The 19,701-nt window shown below is 43.2% G+C and overlaps 1 protein-coding gene across 5 annotated transcripts in view; it reads left to right on the top strand.

Moving 5' to 3' along the window:
* The first annotated feature begins 5,969 nt into the window (after positions 1 to 5,969).
* The window catches only part of ENTPD6 (ectonucleoside triphosphate diphosphohydrolase 6), a 44,678-nt gene continuing 30,946 nt past the window's right edge, over positions 5,970 to 19,701 (top strand). For 2 of the 5 annotated variants that reach the window (XM_060610490.3, XM_060610475.3), the window contains exons 1-3: positions 5,970 to 6,130; positions 8,428 to 8,518; positions 18,146 to 18,466. In XM_060610490.3, coding sequence (XP_060466473.1) covers positions 18,175 to 18,466 — 292 coding nt within the window. In that variant the 5' untranslated portion in view covers positions 5,970 to 6,130; positions 8,428 to 8,518; positions 18,146 to 18,174. Of the gene's footprint in view, positions 6,131 to 7,462; positions 7,561 to 8,427; positions 8,519 to 15,492; positions 17,503 to 18,145; positions 18,467 to 19,701 lie in introns of those variants that run through there. The other 3 variants (XM_060610487.3, XM_060610483.3, XM_081795310.1) reach the window with 3 other exon arrangements.

Here is a 19,701-nt window from a genome sequence, read left to right as displayed (position 1 = left end):
AATGTTTGCTACACCTCCCTGCTGTCAGAGCACTTGTACACATTTTCTGCCACAGCCCATATCATAGTTATCTGTCCCATTTCCTGCATGTCCACAATAGGTGTCGATTGGCTTCCATCATTTTCCACCTGCAGGACTGAGCTGCTTCTTCCGGGCTTACCAGTGAAAGCTGAAGAAACACTATAATTAATCTATGCATTTCTTCAACAAATATTTACTGAGCATTGCCTTGGTTTGGGTTTCCTCAAAGATAGTCTGAGACAAAAGCTTAGGTGTAAGTAGTTTATTTGGGAAAGGGCACCAAGGCAGAAGGAAAAGTCAACCCAAGGGGTTGGGCATGACTGAGCTAGTTACCACCATGGGCAACTAAAGCTCAATACAGCCCCTATGAAGCATGGAAGGCTGAGGCATTCAACCCCAATAAGTTATAGGTTAACTTCCTTCAAGTTCCAGGCTGTGCCAGCTCCAGATAAAGTTCTAAGGTAAGCTCTAAAGAGGACAGCAAAGAGCTAACTGAGGTGGCAGCATTCGTGGGAACTCTCCACCACCATTGGAGAACGGAAGTCAGAAGTGGGCTGAGGAGATAAAGTGACCATGTTTGCTATAGGCACCTACCACCTGTCAAACAGAATGCTAGGTGCTGGCCATGCAACAACCATCAGGACAAATCACTTCCTTGTTTTCGTGTAACTTACCTTTCAGTATGGTGTACAAACCAACAATTAAATAATGATGGGTTTGAAAAATACTATGAAGTAAATAATGGAAAGAGGGGAAAAACAGAACCACTCTAGATTTATATTCCAAACAATTATTTGTTTGGAAGAGGTGACATTTGAGCTGAGTCTAAAGGATAAGAAAGAATCTATGTATCAGTCCATTCGGGCTGCTATAACAAAAACACCATAAACTGGGTGGCTTATAAATAGCAAACGTGTATTTCTCACAGTTCTAGGGTCTTGGAGGTCTAAGATCAGGGTGCTGGCAGATTTGGTGTCTGATAAGGGCTGATTTCATCAGAGGGCTAGCTTCTCATTGTAATTACACATGACAGAACGGGCAAGGGATCTCTCCAGCGCCTCTTTTACAAGAGTACTAATCACATTCATCTCCAAAAGGCCTCACGCACTAATACATCACCTTAAGGGTTATGATATGAACACATGAATTTGGGGGGTACACAAACATTCAAACCATACCAGTTTACTAAGGAAAGACCTGGGGGAAGAGCTTTCCAAGCAGTGAACAGCATATGCAAACACACATGTCAGTAAAATTGACAAATTCTAGAAATTCTAAGAGTGAAATATGGTGAAGGTAATGTTATGAGTGAGGTGGACAGAAGAAAGGTCATCACATTTCCATGAGTAGACATTTCAAAATATTAAAATAAATTCAAATGGAAACTGTGAGATAGAATTTTATAACAGTTGGATTGGCAAAGATCCAAAGGTTTGTAAAGACTCCGCTGGGGAAAACGTGGGGAAACCTACACTCCTATACATAACTGTGGGCGTATCAGTTAGTTTACAATGTCTAAGGAGCAATTTAGCCACATGTATCTAATATTTAAAAGAAAAGGGGGTGAGGGACACATCCTTTATGATAGCAATTCTTCTAAGAATTTTTCCTAAAGATACACTCACACACGCACACAAAAAGTCTCAGGACTCTATAGCATTATTCAAAATAGCAAGTGTCTGGAACAAGGGACCATATGGGCTAACTGCTATATAAACAACCAAGTCTCAGTGGTTTGACTGGTGAAGAAGGGCAGTGTGCAACCAGGTGCTCACAATGATGACATGCCCTGTGCCTAGTCCTAGTATATGCACATTGTCCCTACACACTGTCTGGGTAGCACCCACTCATTCTCAAAAGTGCCACCTCTTGACCACAGACTTAGGAGCACCATGTGCTTCAGGAGCCCATTAACAGCCCTCCCCGGGTCTCCCCCAACCAACATCATGATGGAATGGGTTTCTGGGCCAGGCCCAGAAGGGGCACACACACAGCTCATTGGCCATACACTGTCACTTGGGCAGACCAGCCACAAGGGAAGATGGGAAGGTGGCTCCAGCTCTGGCAGGAACACACTGGGACCCACAGAGGGGACATGTGGGCAGCCCCTACCACAATTATCCTTAAGTACACTGGGGGCCTCTGTAGATGACTAACCCAAGTCAGGAGCTGGCAATCTTGGTGACTTCTAGGAAGAGTTAAGAAAATGGGGGGCACCTCTGGGACGCAGCAAAGGCAGTCATAAGAGGGAAGTATATAGCAATCTAGGCCTTCCTAAAGAAGAAAGGTCTCAGATACACAACCTAACCTTACACCTTAAAAAGCTGGAAAAAGAACAGCAAATAAAGCCCAAAACCAGCAGAAGACAGGAAATAATAAAGATTAGAGCAGAAATCAATGCTATCAAAACCAAAACAAACAAACAAACAAACAAACAAAAACAGTAGAACAGATCAATGAAACCAGAAGCTGGTTCTTTGAAAGATTTAACAAAATTGATAAACCACTAGCAAGTTTGATCAAAAAGAAAAAGGAAAGGACCCAAATAAATAAAATCAAGAATGAAGGAGGAGAGCTCACAACCAACACAGCAGAAATAAAAACAATAATAAGACAATATTATGAGCAATTATACGCCAATAAAATGGGCAATCTAGAAGAAGTGGACAAATTCCTAGAAACATATAAACTACCAAAATGGAAACAGGAAGAAATAGAAAATTTGAAGACCTATAACCAGTAAAGAAATCGAATTAGTAATTAAAAATCTGCCAAAAAACAAGAGTCCAGGGCCAGATGACTTTCCAGGGAAATTATACCAAACATTTAAGGAAGAGTTAACACCTATTTTTTTGAAGGTGTTCCAAAAAATAGAAATGGAAGGAAAATTTCCAAACTCTTTCTCTGAAGCCAGTATTACCTTGATTCCAAAACCAGACAAAGACCCCACTAAAAAGAAGAACTATAGCCCAATTTCCCTGATGAATATGGATGCAAAAATCCTCAACAAGATATTAGCCAACAGGATCCAACAATACATTAAAAAAATTATTCACCATGACCAAGTGGGATTCATACCTGGGATGCAGGGCTGGTTCAATATCCACAAAACAATCAATGTGATTCATCACATCAATAAAGGAAAGCACAAGAACCACATGATCCTCTCAATAGATGCAGAGAAAGCATTTGACAAAATACAGCATCCTTTCTTGATAAAAACCCTTAAGAAAGTAGGGATAGAAGGATCATATCTCAAGACCATATCTTTCATATATGAAAGACCCAATGCTAATATCATCCTCAATGGGGAAAAACAGAGCTTTCTCCCTAAGGTCAGGAACAAGACAGGGATGTCTACTCTCGCCACTGTTATTCAACATAATATTGAAAGTCTTAGCCTCAGCAGAGAAGACAAAGAAATAAAAAACATCCAAATCGGCCAGGAGGAGGTCAAATTTTCACTCTTCACAGGTGACATGATATTCTATATGGAATCTACCCAAAAGATTCCACCAAAAAACTGCTAGAACTGATCCATGAATTCAGCAAAGTGGCAGGATATAAAATCAGTGCACAGAAATCGGTTGCATTCCTATACACCAATAATGAAGCAACAGAAAGAGAAATCAAGGAATCAATCCCATTTACAATTGTACCCAAAACCATAAAATACCTACGAATAAATCTAACCAAAGAGGTGAAAATCTACAGAAAACTATACAAACTTATGAAAGAAATTGAAGAAAACACAAAAAAAAATGGAAAAATATTCCATGCTCCTGGATAGGAAGAATACATATTGTTAAAATGTCAGTACTACCCAAAGCAATCTACATATTCAATGCAATCCCTAACAAAATAACACCAGCATTCTTCACAAAGCTAGAACAAACAATCCTAAAATGTGTATAGAGCCATAAAAGACCCTGAATAGCCAAAGCAATCTTGAAAAAGAAAACCAAAGCAGGAGATACAATCCCGGACTTCAAGCAGGAGACATCACGATCCCAGACTTCAAGCTGTATTACAAAGCTGTAATCATCAAGGCGGTATGGTACTGGCACAAAAACAGACACACAGATCCATGGAACAGAATAGAAAACCCAGAAATGGACCCACAAACATAAGGCCAACTAATCTTTGACAAAGCAGGAAAGAATACCCAATGGAATAAAGACAGTCTCTTCAGCAAGTGGTGCTGGAGAAACTGGACAGCGACATACAGAAAAATGAACCTGGACCACTTTCTTACACCGTACACAAAAATAAACTCAAAATGGATGAAAGACCTAAATGTAAGACAAGAAGCCATCAAAATCCTCGAGGAGAAAACAGGCAAAAACCTTTTGACCTCGGTCACAGCAACTTCAGAGGCAAGGGAAACAAAAGCAAAAATGAACTATTGGGACCTCATCAAAATAAAAAGCTTCTGCACAGCTAAGGAAACAATTAGCAAAACTAAAAGGCACTCGGCGGAATGGGAGAAGATATTTGCAAAGGACATATCAGATAAAGCGTTAGTATCCAAAATGTATAAAGAAGTTATCAAACTCAACACCCCAAAAACAAATAATCCAGTGAAGAAATGGGCAAAAGGCATGGATAGAAACCTCTCCAAAGACATCCAGATGGCCAACTGACCCATGAAAAAATGCTGCAAATCACTCATCATGAGGGAAATGCAAATCAAAACCACAGTGAGATACCGCCTCACACCTGTCAGAATGGCTAACATTAACAACTTAGGCAACAACAGATGTTGGCAAGAGAAAGGATCTCTTTTGCACTGCTGGTGGGAATGCAAACTGGTGCAGCCACTCTGGAACACAGTATGGAAGTTCCTCAAAAAACTAAAAATACAACTACCCTAGGACCCAGCAATTGCACTAGTAGGTATTTATCCAAGGGATACAGGTATGCTGTTTTGAAGGGGCACATGCACCCCAATGTTTATAGCAGCACTGTCAACAATAGCCAAAGTATGGAAAGAGCCCAAATGTCCATCGATGGATGAATGGATAAAGATGTGGAATGTGTGTGTGTGTGTGTGTGTGTGTGTGTGTGTGTGTCTCACACAAATGGAGTATTACTCAGCAATCAAAAAGAATGAAATCTTGCCATTTGCAACTATGTGGATGGAACTAGAGGGTATTATGCTAAGTGAAATTAGTCCGAGAAAGACAAAAATCATAGGACTTCACTCAGAAGAGGACTTTAAGATACAAAACAGATGAACATAAGGGAAGCAAAAATAATATAAAAACAGGGAGGAGGACAAAACCATAAGAGACTCTTAAATATGGGAAACAAGCAGGGTTACTGGAGGGGTTGTGGGAGGGGGGATGGGCTAAATGGGTAGGGGGCACTAAGGAATCTACTCCTGAAATCATTGTTGCACTATATGCTAACTAACTTGGATGTAAATTTTTTAAAAATAAATTAATTAAATAAAAATAAAATGCTTAGAACAAAAAAGAAAGAAAGAAAATGGGGGGCAAGAATAGGAGATTTATCGTGCTGTCTATTCTGTTGCATTTTCCATCACATATTATCTTAAAAAAAAGAGAGGGGACTTTAGCTATGAAAGGACCCAAGGAAAATTCAAAACTTCCACAGGCTAGTTAAGGTCAAGGTTGTGAGGTTGCGGTGGTAATTCTTTGGCCAGCACCGTGGCCGGCTCTACTGCACAGAGGAACCCCTACAAGACAGGGCAGGAGCCGAACACGGCCCGTGAAGGACGCACTTGGGCGGTGGAGGCCAGACAGGCCGAGACCTCATTCAAGTCCAACACTACCCGAACCGCCTCCAGCAGGGAACCACAAAGACCTACCCAGGCGGAAAATACGGCCACACCGCTCAGGGGATCCAGCTAAGCCCCGCCCACACGCCGCTCCTGCGCGCTGGATCCGCAACGTTCTGCTATGCTCCGCCAAAGACATGACGTGCACGTAGGCGGGGCCTAGGCTCCCAGGATCCGCCGGCTGTTGGCCTGTGGGTGGTGGCCCTGGTAACGCCGGTAGGAGAGGAGAGTCGGACGCTTCCTGGGTAGCCCGCCAGCTTCCGCGAAAGGGAACCTCCCTCCGTGGTGAAGAGGGGACCCTACAGGGTAAGTGCGGGGGGGAGAGCGGGGGGGGGGGGGGGGCGGGGACGCGTGTGGGGCCGGCGGAGTTTGCCGGACCCGGGGGTCTGCACGTGGGCCGCCCGTAGCGGGGGCACGGAGTGGAGGAGGGGTCCAGACCCACGCGCCTGCCAGCTCCTCGGGCTTTAGCGGCAGTGCTTGCAGGCGACATCAGGGTCATTCGCACCCGGCTTTAACCTCCTGCTGCCTTAACGTCCTGGTTCCATTAGTCTTCCTTGAACTCTGGGCTCCGCTGACCCGTGAGGGGAGCGATTCGTGTTCTGGAAACTGGGTGGGCCAAATAGTAGGGGTCTCTGCCCCCAGGAAGCTGGAGCCCTGCTACATTCATTCATTCAGCAGCATTTGCTGACCGGTTCCCAGAGCTGTGCCAGATGCAGGAGATCCAGTAGGGGAAGGACTGGCAGGCCCAATTCCCTTCTGGGCCTCACAGCCCAGGTGGGAAGCCCAGGTAACGGGCAAGATCATGCCATTCTGACAGTACTGCGGATGTGAGGACAATAAACTCTGGCATTGCTGTAGTGACCAGGAATAGACCTCATAGGGTGGTCAGTCGGTTCTGCCTGAGCTGAGGCATGAGCCAGGAGTGCTCCAGGCTACCAGAGAGAGAGAGAGAGAGAGAGAGAGAGAGAGAGAAAGAGAGAGGCCAGAGGTGGATAGAGCTGGACACCAAGCTGGACTTCCTTCAGAGGAAAGCCTTGAAGCATCAGGAAGGTAGAAGAGAAGGGAGAGATGGGCAGGGACCATGGAAGGAAGGGTGTTTTTTATCTTAAGTTAGAAGCCATAGAATGGTTTTAAGGGTTGGGGAAAAGCCTGAATTGTTTTGTAAATGATGTGGGCACAGACCCCATATCCTGGGCATCCACCCAAAGGAATCAGTCACCCAGAAGTGCCTGGGTAGTTTCAGTTGTCTCTCCAGACACTTGTATTCCAGAATCATGCATATCATGCCACATATCCTACATCCTTCAGGATGCCATGGAGGTCCTAACCCATAGCCACCCAGTGAAGGAAACTGAAACTTCTAGGAAGGAGGTTGCTTGGGGATAGGTGGATATCAACTGTGATTACAAGGACCTTCTGACGTACTGTGCAAAACTCATGATGGATGGAGGGATTAGGGTTTGTCTGGGGGAGGTTCTTGTGTTGCTGTCACCAACATATTAACAAGGTTCATGGGGGAGAAAAGCATAGTGATACAAATCCAGAAACTGTTTCTGTCTCCCCCCCACCCTTATAAGCATCAGTTGGCTAATAAGGTGTGTGTCTCTCTCCCTTGTGGAACCTCATATGACAAACCAGAGAGGTGGACAACCATGTAAAGAGATCTGGAAGAACCTCCCCTCCCACTCTGTCTTGTGAAAAGGAAACACCGGGTGATGTTAACAGGGCTGACTCATGTATGTATGCTTTTTTTTTCAGAGAAGGGGAGAAAAATCCATTTAAACCTACCAGGAGAATAAGTAGTGGTTTGTTAATGTCATTTAATTTTGGATAGGTTTTTAGCATATGTGACAGTCATTTGCATACATGGCCCTTTTGTGTATTTTAACTGAAAACCTTGATGAAACTGGCCGACATATTGTGGGGCCACTGATCCAAATCAGATGAGCTTGTATTTCCAGAAGCTCAGCTACCTTCCCTAGCTTCTAGAACGCTAGCCAATGGATGGCCAGGCACTTGTCTCGGGCACCATTGCTCCACACCCAAATTCTGCTCTGTGACCCCACCCTCCCTCTGATGGAAGGTAGCCCCCAGCTGGAGTCAGCTGGAAGCAAGATATGCTAAGCCAAACCTCTTTTTGCCTTTGCACACCTTAGATCCTGCCCCACCCTACTCCCAGCCTACTCTTTATTCCCCACCTGGCTTACCTTCCTTATAGCCTTGTTCTAGACTCTTCCTTTAAAGGACAAAGCTAAAGTGAATTGTTTTCCTTCTAGGGAGGGCCTGATCAACACATTTACACTTATGGTGTTAGTGGTGCCCATGGAAATGCAATTTTCCCCTCCAAAGGTTGTCTCATAGTACTAGTATCACTGAACAAACATCTTAACCCAGTGGAGTGAAACTGGCTTTTAAGTTTGGGTCTCCAGGATGTGGAGGTTCCTGTGGGCCAGGCTGTTCCTGGCTCTATGCTTCCTAAATGTTATTTTCTATTTGGACTCTGTTTATGTCATGCCAAACTTCTTGGTGTGTAACTTTAATGATGATGTGTAATTCCATGTGAGTATTTTTTTGTTGTCTAAAGTAGAGTCTTACATTAATAGGGTAAGTGAAGTGATGGAGCACATTTGATTTGGAGACAGAAGCCAGAAAGTCTGGTCTGTGCCTCACCACGTGCCAGCTCTGTGATTCCAGGCAAGTCTGTTTTCAAACATTTTCTGGGCCTTGGTGCTGTCATATGGCAATAAGTTATGTAAGTCATATGTTATGTAGTATAAGTGCCAGCCTTGTAGGCCTCTGGTAACAGGATATAGCATATGTAAAGTGTATTTTTTTAATGGGTAGACAAATGTAATAAAGAGCAACCTTTGCCTCAAAATTTGGTATTCCACCTGTTAATCTGATCATGTAGGACATGGTTCGTAGACTAACACAGGACATGATAAAATGTGATTATGAAAAAGGGTCTTCTACCCGTGTGGCTCAGACAGGCAAATGTGGTGCCAGCCTTCTGGTTGCAAAAGAGGAGAGAGAGTGTACAGAAAGAAAGAGAGAGAAAGAAAGGCAAGAAAGAGTCTTATAAAAAGCACCATCAGAGTTGGAAGATGTTAGTATTACTTTTGTGTCCTTACTGTTCATCCTTAGAAATAGTTGCTTTAGAGCTTTCTTTATAAATACTTTTTTGTTTAATCATCTCTTAGCAATGGAAAACTCTGGGTTACAGTAACCTAACGAAAGGAAGCCTGTGAGAGGGTAGGGTATAGGGTGAACACTGGCTGCCTGGGGATGGGCATTCCCCAGGTCACATCTCAGCCTTGATTGTTGCTGGATCTTCTCTCTGTAATTGATTTCTTCATTCCTAATCTTAGCTAACATCTCAGTGCAGATGGTTCCCCAGGTCACAGCCCCAAACCTGCTCTCTCACAAGGGTCAGTTCCATTTCTGACCCATGCCCTGCTATAATTTCAAACTTGTAGAAAACCTGGTCACTATTGTCTCCTGCCCAAACAGCCCCTTCCCAAACAGCCTGCTTCTGTTGGTGGCCATCATCTGGGTCATGAAGCCCTGTTGATGGCTCCATCTTTCCCTGACTACCAGAGAATTGCTAAGCCATCATCTAGCCTCCTTTACCAGCAAGTATTGGCTTACTGGCTGTGGGCTCTGGCCTTGTGTTGGGGTTGGGAATGAGTGGGCTGGTCCTTGCTTCTAGAGAGGCACTCTAACCAGAAGGAAGAAAGGCACAAATGAATAGCTCCACATACCGCTTACTCAAGGAGGGGAAATGTGTAGAGCACCGAAGAGCCCAAGAGAGAAGCCTCTAGCTGCCAGGGTTTAGAGTGGCAGTAAACATCTTGGGTAGATTTTGTAGAGATGTGGAGAAAAGACAAGAGAAATAAGATCTTTTTAAAAAAGCAAAACAAAACACTCAACCAACTGAGCCACCTACGCTCCCCTCTTCTGGGAGTTTTATAGTTTTAGGTTTTATAGTTAGGTCTTTAATCCATTTTGAATTAATTTCTGTATATGGTATAAAGAAAGGATCCAACTTCAGTCTTTTGTGTGTGTATATCCAGTTTTCCCAGTACCATTTCTTAAAGAGACTATCCTTTCCCCCATGAATGGTCTCGATACCCTTATCAAAGATCATTTTACCATGTATGTAAGGGTTTATCTCTGGATTTTCTGTTCTGTTGGTCTATGTGTCCCACTACCACAAGCTTTTAATTACTGTGGCTTTGTAGTATGTTTTGAAATCAGGAAGTATAAGGCATCCAATTAGTTCTTTTTCAAGATTGTTTTGTGATTTGGGGGTCCCTTGAGATTCCTTATGAATTTTAGGATTTATTTTTTTCTGTCTCTGCAAAAAAGTCATTAGGATTTTGATAGGAATTGCATTGAACCTGTGGACCATTACAGATAGTATTGATATCTTAACAATATTAAGTCTTACAGTCCATGAACACGGGTTATCTTACTATTTATTTGACTCAGTTTTCTTTCAGCTATGTTCTGTAGTGTTCAGGGTACAAGTCTTTCACCTCCTTGGTTAACTTTTTTCTTTTTTAAATTTTTATTTATTTGTTTGTTTATTTTGAGAAAGAGAGCATGTGTGAGCAGGAGAGAGGGGCAGAGAGAGAGTAAATCCCAAGCAGGGTCCATGCTCAACACAGCCCGATGCAGGGCTTGATCCCATGACCCTGGGATCATGACCTGAGCCAAAATCAAGAGTCAGATGCTCAGCCAACTGAGCCACCCCAGGTACACCTTGGTGGTTAATTTTATTCTTCAGTATCTTATTCCTTTGATGCTATTGTAAATAGAATTATTTTCTTAATTTTCTTTTCAGATTGTTCATTATAGTGTATAGAAACAACTGATTTTTATGTGTTGATATTGTGTCCTGTAACCTTGAATTTATTAGTTCTAACAGTTATTTTCCTTCCTTGTGGAATCTTTAGGGTTTTTTACATGTAAGATCATGTAATCTATGAACAGATAATTTTATTTCTTCTTCCCACTTTGGATGCCTTTTATTTCTTTTACTTTCCTGATTGGTCTGGCTAAAACTTCCAATGTTATGTTGAATGGAAGTGTTGAAAACAGACATCCTTTCTTGTTTCTGATTTTAAAGTAAAAGTTTTCAGTCTTCCACTATTGAGTCTGATGTTAGTTGTTGGGTTTGTATATATGGCCTTTATTATGTTGAAGTATTTTCTTCTATTCCTGTTTGCTGGTTATTTTTATTATTAAAAAGTGTTGGATTTTATTAAATGTTTTTTCTGCATTGATTGAGATGATCATATGGATTTTTCCCCTTTATTCTGTTAATATGATATATTTGCCTTGATGGGTTTTAAATCTTGAACCATTCTGGCATTCTAGGAATAAATCCCAGTTGGTCCTTTTGCTGTGTGGTTGAATTCAGTTTGCTGCTATTTATTGAGGATTTTTGCATCACTATTCATAAGGAATGCTGGTCTGTATTTTCTTGTAGTGTCTTTGTCTTGTAGTGGCTTTGGTATTAGGGTAATGCTGGCCTTATTGAATGAGTTAAAACGTTCCTTTTCTTCAATTTGGGGGAAGATTTTGGGATTCTTCTTAAAATGTTTGGTAAAATTAGTAGTGACCAGATCACTAGTCATTTGGTCCAGGAGTTTTCTTTGTTGGGAGATTTTTGATTACTGATTCAATCTCCTTACTAGTTATAGGTCTTCAGATTTTCTATTTCTTCATAATTCATCTTGGTAGGTTGTGTTTCTAGGAATTTATTGATTTCATGTAGGTTATCCAATTATTGGTATACAGTTGAACATAAAACTCTTATAATCATTTTCATTCTGTAAAATCAGTAGTAATGTTCCCTTAATTTCTGATTTTAGTTATAATTTGAATCTTCTCTCTTTATTCCTTAGTCAGTATAGCTAAAGGTTCAGTTATGGTGATCTTTTCAAAGAATTGGATTCATGGATTTTTCTTGGCTTCATGGATTTTTCTCTGTTTTTCTATCTTCTGCTTATCCTGCTTTAATTTTTATTGTTTCCTTCCTTCTAGTTTTGTGTTTAATTTGTTCTTTTTCTAGTTCCTTAAGGTGTAAAGTTAGGTTGTTGGTTTGCAATCTTTCTTATAATGTAAGCATTTACAGCTATAAAATTCCTTCTTGGTACTGCTTTCACTGCATTCCAAAGGTTTGGTATGTTGTGTTTTAATTTTCACCTGTCAGAAGGTATTTTCTGATTTCCTTTTTGATTTCTTTTTTGACACATTAGTTAAGAGTGTGGTGTTTAGTTTTCCAGCTTTCCTTCTTCTATTGATTTCTAGTTTCATTCCACTGTAATCAGAAAATATACTTTGATTGTGATCTTTTAAAATACATTAAGACATGTTTTGTAGCTTCTCATCTTGTCTGTCCTGGAGGATGTTCCATGTGCACTTGAGAAGAATGTGGATTCTGCTGTTGTTGGGTGGTCTGTATGTGCCTCTCAGGTCCAGGTGGTCTTTAGTGTTGTTCAAGTTCCCTATTTCTTTATTGATCTTCTGTCTGGTTTTTCTATCCTTTATTGAAAGTGGGATATTGAATTCTCCTACTATTATTGTACAACTATTTCTCCTTTCAGTTCTGTTTGTTTCATATATTTAAGAGCTCTGTTGTATATGTTTATAATTGTTATGTTAGTGGAGACTTGACCCTTTTATCGTTGTATGTTTTTATTTTTTCTGACAGTTTTTGATTCAAAGTCTGTTTTGTCTAATGTTAGTATAGCCACTTCTACTCTGTTTTGGTTACTCTTTTCATGGAATCCTTTTCATTCTTTTACTTTCAGTCTGTATATGCCCTTAGATCTAAAGTAAGTCTCTTGTAGAATGATATGGTTGGATCTTGTTTTTTTATCCATTCAGCTACTCTATGTATCTTGGTTGGAAAGTTTAATCCATTTACATTTAAAGTACTGACAGGGAGGTGTGCCTGGGTGGCTCAGTTGGTTAAGTGTCCCACTTCAGCTCAGGTCATGATCTCACGGTCCGTGAGTTCGAGCCCTCTGTCAGGCTCTGTGCCGACAGCTCAGAGCATGGAGCCCGCTTTGGATTCTGTGTGTCCCTCTGTCTCTGCCTCTTCCTCCCACATGCTCTGTCTCTTCTCTCTCAAAACTAAATAAACATTTTAAAAAATTTAAAAATTAAAGTACTGACAGGGAAGGACTACTTTTGCCATTTTATTTTGTGTAGGTCTTATAGCTTTTTTTGTCCCTCATTTCCTCCATTATTGCTTTCCTTTGGGTGTAATTGATTCTTTTCTAAGGACAGTATTTATTCCCTTCTCATTTCCTTTTATATATATTTTCTAGATATTTTCTTGGTGATTACCACAGAGATTACATATAACATCCTGAAATTATAAGTGTATTCTAAAATTTATCCCAGTTGAGCTTGAATTACATATGTTAACTCTTCTCCTTTATATCATATATCTTCCTAATTTGTTTTTGATGTCACAGCATTTGTTTTGCTTTGTTTTACTTTTATTTATTTTGAGATAGAGAGAGTGCAAGTTGGGGAGGGGCAGAGAGAGAGAATCCCAAGCAGGCTCCACACTGTCAGCAAGAAGCCCAATGAGAGGCCTGAACTCAAAACCTGTGAGATCATGACCTGAGCTGAAGTCAGACGCTTAACCAACTGAGCCACCCACATACCCCTCAGCATTTGTTTTTTTTAATGCTGAAGAAAATAAAAAGTGGAGTTACAAACCAAATATACACTAATACTGGTTGTTGTGTTTGTCCACGTATTTAACTTCTTTGGAGATCTTTATATTTTCTTATGGATTTCTGTTACTGTTTGGCGTCCTTGCATGTCAACCTTTAGCATTTGTTGTAGGGCAGGTCTGCTGGCAAAGAACTCCCTCAGCTTTCATTTATCTGGGAATGTCTTAATTTCACCTTCATTTTTGAAGGACAGTTTTACTCAATATGAAATTCTCAGCTGACAGATTTTTCTTTCAGCAGTTTGAATATATCATCCCGCTGCTTTCTGATCTCCAAAGTTTCTGTTGAGAAATGGGCTGATAATCTTATTATTTAAGGATTCTTTGTACATGATGGATTGCTTTTCTCTTGCTGCTTTCAAGATTCCTTCTTTTATTTTCTGGCTTTCAGTGGTGTGATTACAGTGTATCTCAGCATGAGTCTCTGGGTTTATCCTCCTTGGAGTTCAGCCATTATTTCTGTCCTTCTCTCTGTGTTTTCTTCCGGGGCTCCTGAAATGTGCCTGTTGGTCCCTTGTGGTGTCCCATAAATCCCTTGGGCTCTGTTCACTTTTCTTATGTCTTTTTTTCTTTTGCTCCTCTGATTCAATAAGTTTAATGTCCATGTTCAAGTTCACTGGTTCTTCTGCCTGCTCAAATTTGCTGTTAAACCCCTCTTGTGAATTTTTCAATATATTTAGCCCCACAATTTGGTTGCTTTTTATAATTTCTATTTCTTCATTGATATTCCCATTTTGTTGTCATATGTCACATTCCATATTTCTTTCAGTTCTTGTGTTTCACCATATGTAAGACAGTTGTTTTAAGTCTTTATCTGGTATATCCAATGCCTATGTTTCTTCAGAGACAGTTTCTGCCACCTTTTCTTCCTTTGAATGGGCCAAATTTTCCTGTATCTTGGTATGCCTTGTGATTTCTATTGTTGAAAAGTGGAGCATTTAAGAAAATAGCCACCTCTCTGAGGCTTTGCAGACTGGTTCTGTGCCATGAAAGATCTTCACTAATTAACAGAATGTGTCTGAGCCTTCGAGTCAGTCCAGGGCAAAGGCTTAAGGTCCTCTCAGGATTGTTACCTGGGCCTGTGTGTGTGTTAGTTTCAATTCTCCCATATGTTATGGTTGCTTTTAAATGTCTTAATTTCTTTTTTTTTTTTTTTTAATTTTTTTTTTTTAACGTTTATTTATTTTTGAGACAGAGAGAGACAGAGCATGAATGGGGGAGGGTCAGAGAGAGGGAGACACAGAATCTGAAACAGGCTCCGGGCTCTGAGCTGTCAGCACAGGGGCCCGATGCGGGGCTCGAACTCACGGACCGCGAGATTGTGACCTGAGCCGAAGTCGGCACTCAACCGACTGAGCCACCCAGGCGCCCCTAAATGTCTTAATTTCTTAAACGGTTCCATCCACACTCCTTCTTAGGTGTTCAATGTTCTCTTGTTTCTTACACACACACACACACACACAAACCTGGCCTCTTGCCCCAAGCATGTGTGGTTCTGCAGTCACCCCGTGACTTTCATAAGAAGTACCCATAGCTGCGTTCCACGGTTTTCCCCCATTGGAGCTCTGAGCTCCAAGTCAGGCAAAACAGAGACCTGTCTCTTGGGCAGCCTGAAGATAGGTTAGAATGTTGCTCTGATCCCTCCAGTTTGAAGGAAGGAGATAGGTAGACACTGAGCTGCTGCTTCCTTTAGACTGCACTGTGCAGAGAGGGGTGGGGGCAAGGATGAGTAAACACCACTGAACTTAACGAACATTCTGAGTGTGATTTCTTGATTCAGCATTTGCTTGTAGAAATCTATGGATCTTTGACTGTTTTTCAGAATGCCTATAAAATATTACAGCCAGTCCCAATTTTTTTCTAATATTTCTGTGGGGGAGCAAGGGCCTAGAGCTCCCTATTCTACTGTCTTGCTGATGTTCCTCTCCTCATTAAAGGATTTGAAACAGGGACTCTTTTTATTTTTTTTAAGTGTTTATTTTTCAGAGAGAGAGAACACATATACATGAGAGAGGGAGACAGAAGATCTGAAGCAGGATTTGTACTGACTGCAGAGAGCCCGATGTGGGGCTTGAACTCACAAACTGTGAGATCATGACCTGAGCCAAAGTCAGATGCTTAACTGACTGAGCCACCTAGGCACCCCAAAATAGGGACTCTTGTGTGTCTGGTGACAGTGTGGGAGGTAGACAGGGATAGAGGCGCATACTCCACCCTTCTAGATAGGGACCTGTGTTCTCAACTGAGCTGCAGTGGCACAACCAGGATAAGTTCCTGACCTTGAAGCTCATGGCCTAGAGGGTGACATGGACCTTCAGGAATTAATCCCACAGATCCTGGCATTGTTACAGATTATGGGGGTACCAGGCCAGAGGGGGCAGGGAGTACAGAGAGAGCATAATGGGGGTGAGGATCTTTCAAGTTGAGGGTGGTCAGGGATGGTGGGGACAATAACATTTCAGCTGAGGCTTGGGGATGAGAACAAGGTTGACTGGGTTGTTGCACGAGCATTCTGGGAACTGGTAACAGTGTGTGCAAAGGGACTGAGGCAGAGAGGAGCTGAGTTCTAGGGACAGAAGGAGGCACTAGGTTCTCAGAGCACTATGAGCAAAGGCAAGAGAGGATGAGAGAAAGCTACAAAGGCTGGTGAGGATCCAGGGTGTGCACCATGATCCTTAGAGCAGTAAGAAGCTCCCAAGTGAGACCCAAGAGAGGCTCAAAGTTAGGCAGGAACAGGGGTGGGGAGGAGGCTTGCTCCTTGGTCCTGCCAACATAGACTTTCCCTCAGCCCTGTGCACAGCAGATGCTCAGGGAAGTGTGATTTGTCCTGCTCCCTGCCTAAGCTTGGGTGGTGGGCCACTGGTGTCCCCCTGAGCAGGAGCACAGAGACATCCAAAGGTTTGGGCAGCGCTCTTGGATCTGAGGGCATCCAGGTTTAGCTGCAGGGCTAGATCCTGGAAAGGAGTGGCCACAGAAGTCCTGGACTCCCTTCCCCACCACCCCAAGGGCCACTTTCATTCCATTTCTCCTCTGCCCAGACAACCTCAAGGTTGGTGTGAAGACCACCACAGGCTTGCCCCCTGCACTTTTAACTCTGGCCCCTGCTTTTCTCCTTCCCAGAGAGTGCAGTCACACTATCTTCCAGCACTCCTGCCTGTCACTGTCCCTGGTTCCAAGGGGGGTGTTACCTCCCACTACCCTGCTATAAAGCCAGCATTGAATATGGGCTGGCACATTCTCTGTGTCCTCTTCTGAGCACATCACACATCTCATTGTATCCCCAAACAGCATCACGAAGCAGCTTTCCCCCTTACAGATGAGGAGACCAGCCCTCATGAAGGTTAACTTGCCCACAGTCACATGCTGCTATGGGCAGAGTATAAACCCATGTCCTGCTTTCAGCTTTGTACTTCCCTGTCTCCTTACTCCTAGGAGAGTCCACTCCATTTACAACTTACAGAGTGAGGGATGGACAGACAGGTGGACATTCCCCAAGGGTAGGGAGCCCTGAGAATCAAGCACCCTGCTTCTTATTCTTTGAAGCCTCAGGTTCCCACATGGTGTCTTATACCAGAAGCTGCTAAGAAAGCTTGAATGAATGCTTTATTTGAGGGGCTGAGGGGTATTGAACCAAAGACAGTGGCGCGGAGTTAGTTTCTTTTGCTGCTCGGGTAGGATTTCATAGGCTTGGAAAGCACATAGGCATTATTTCCTCCTTGGTGGAGTATTCTGCCTGAGTAAAATGAGACATCTCCTGTGAAACTTCCAGGAAGATGAGCTGCATTTCTCAGACGTGGCTGGGGCTCTTTGTAGTCCCCAAAGGATGGGACTTTAAGCCTTCTGAGAAGTGAACACCTATATAGAAGAGGAAGCGAGAACTGAAAGAATGGATTGGACACATGTTCCTGTACCCTGAGAGGTTTGGGGATACCATTTACATCTGGCTTTTTAAAGTGCCCATAAATCCAAAAGCCACTCGTCTGGAACAGCACTTGCCTTAGAGCTGGCAGCTGTGGATCTGTGCCCCGAGTCAGCCTCAGCAAGACCTCCCACCTCGAACAGATTATCTAGTCTTATAAAGACTATAGTCTTTCTATATATAAAAGACTTTATATATATATGTATATATACATATAACTAGCCTCAGTTTCTCTTCTCTTCTTTTTTAAAAATTTTTTTAATGTTTATTTATTTTTGAGAGAGAGACAGAGTGTGGGTAGGGGAGGGGCAGAGGGAGGAGACATAAAATCTGAAGCAGGCTCCAGGCTGTCAGCGCAGAGCCCGATGCAGGGCTCGAACTCACGAGCTGCGAGATCATGACCTGAGCCAAAGTTGGCCGCCCAACCGACTGAGCCACCCAGGCGCCCCCTCTTCTCTTCTATAAAGTGGGCTCATACCTTCTAGAAGCTCTTTGAAGACCAAATGAAGCTTCTCATTCCAGGCAGAAAAATGCAGACCAGTTTCTGGCTGAATGTTTTGTCTCCAAGCGCAAATGTTTGTCTGACTCGCCCTGGAAGCTTGCTAACGTGTTTTTCCTGCTTTCCCTCCCTTTTCACCAACAGCTTCAGCACAGTCCTCAGCAGATAGAGACATGAGAAAAATACCAAATAATGGGAACCTGAAGATGACAAAAGTGGCTTACCCTCTGGGGCTGTTCATTTGCCTGTTCATCTACGTCGCCTATATCAAGTGGCACTGGGCCTCCGCCACCCAGGCCTTCTTCAGCATCACTGAGGTAGCGTCTGGGGCCCGGAGGGGCCAGCAGGCTCATAGTCCTCTGGGGACAGCTACACATGGTCATGAGGTTTTCTATGGCATCATGTTTGACGCAGGAAGCACTGGCACCCGTGTGCACATCTTCCAATTCGCCCGGCAGCGTGGAGGTATGCTGGGCAGAGGGCCCTGGCCATTCACTGCATGGTTCTCCTTGCTCACGTCAGAGCTCTTGGGATCTCTTCCACTTAGAGACAATGGTTTATCAGCATGTGGGCTGGATGCCCTGCCTCGGACTCATCTGGGAACTTGTCAAAAATGCAGTTCCCAGAGAAGCTGGCTCCGGTGTGGTTTGGGGCCCAGGAATCTGAATTTCCCTGGAGCACCAGACTGTCCATACTCACACTAGCATCTGGTGACCACCTCAGAGCAACTGAGATCCCCAAGGGTATTGGGTGTCCTGTCCTGTCCCAGTGTTTACCAGCATGTCAGATGACTAGGACCATGACTTAAGCCAGAAGCTGCGTTGGGCGAGGTTAAGGCAGGAAGTTGCCCCAAACTCAGACTGGTATGAGGCAGCAGTCTGGGTAAGTCATGAACTGGCACGGACCTAGGACCCAGGCTGACATGGTGCTGCCCAGTGGGTCCAGGAGGAGAGGGGGGTGGCAGACGAGAGTGGCCTCAGCAGTGCGGAGGGAGCTGGAGTCTGAGCCCCATCAGCTTTGCTTGCTAGGGTGGGGACCACAGGCTTCCGGCAAGAAGGAGGAGGGAGTTTGTGTATGTTCGCCCCCTAACTGCTCCTGTGGAGAGACACAGTCACTGCCCAGCTCTGAACTCTTTCCCTCCCCACTTTGATCTCCTTCCCTAGCGCCCCTTGTACCCTCCAGCTCTGAGGGCCACCCTCCAGCTTCTAGCCAGTGAGTGTTTTCCCCCTGGCTGCTCAGTAGGTCTGCTGGTCGTGTCTGGTTCTTTGCTGACCCTCGAAACCTTTTGAGTAGACACTGTTTTTGAGCTGGTGGCAACAGACACCATTAGTAGTTCTCTCCAAAACTGTTGTGGCATGTTTTCTCTACTCTTCATCTGCTCTATTAATTAACTCCTTTCAGTAGTTAAAGTTTTATATGCCAGACCCACATACTTCCCATAACAGTTTTGAAGCTTTTAAGACAATTCATATTCAGAATGTAATCCTTTAATAGCCATATTCCAGTATTTTATCTCTGGAGAGACATCCTTTCAAAAAGTTCTGTCCCTGATTTTTCCTCCTGGGTCTTCATGTCCAAATTTGAACCAGCATCCCTTGGCCACCAGTGTACCCCTGAACACTCCCTTGCTATATGCTCATGAGTCCAGGCCCCTTATGGTTTAAAAGAAGGGAAAAAATAAATGTTCTTTCAGAACCTGT

Source organism: Panthera onca, chromosome A3, assembly GCF_046562875.1.
Source record: "Panthera onca isolate mPanOnc1 chromosome A3, mPanOnc1 haplotype 2, whole genome shotgun sequence".
NCBI lineage: Eukaryota > Metazoa > Chordata > Mammalia > Carnivora > Felidae > Panthera > Panthera onca.
The sequence above is the reverse complement of the archived record's forward strand: the minus strand, read 5'-3'. Positions and strand labels throughout refer to the sequence as shown.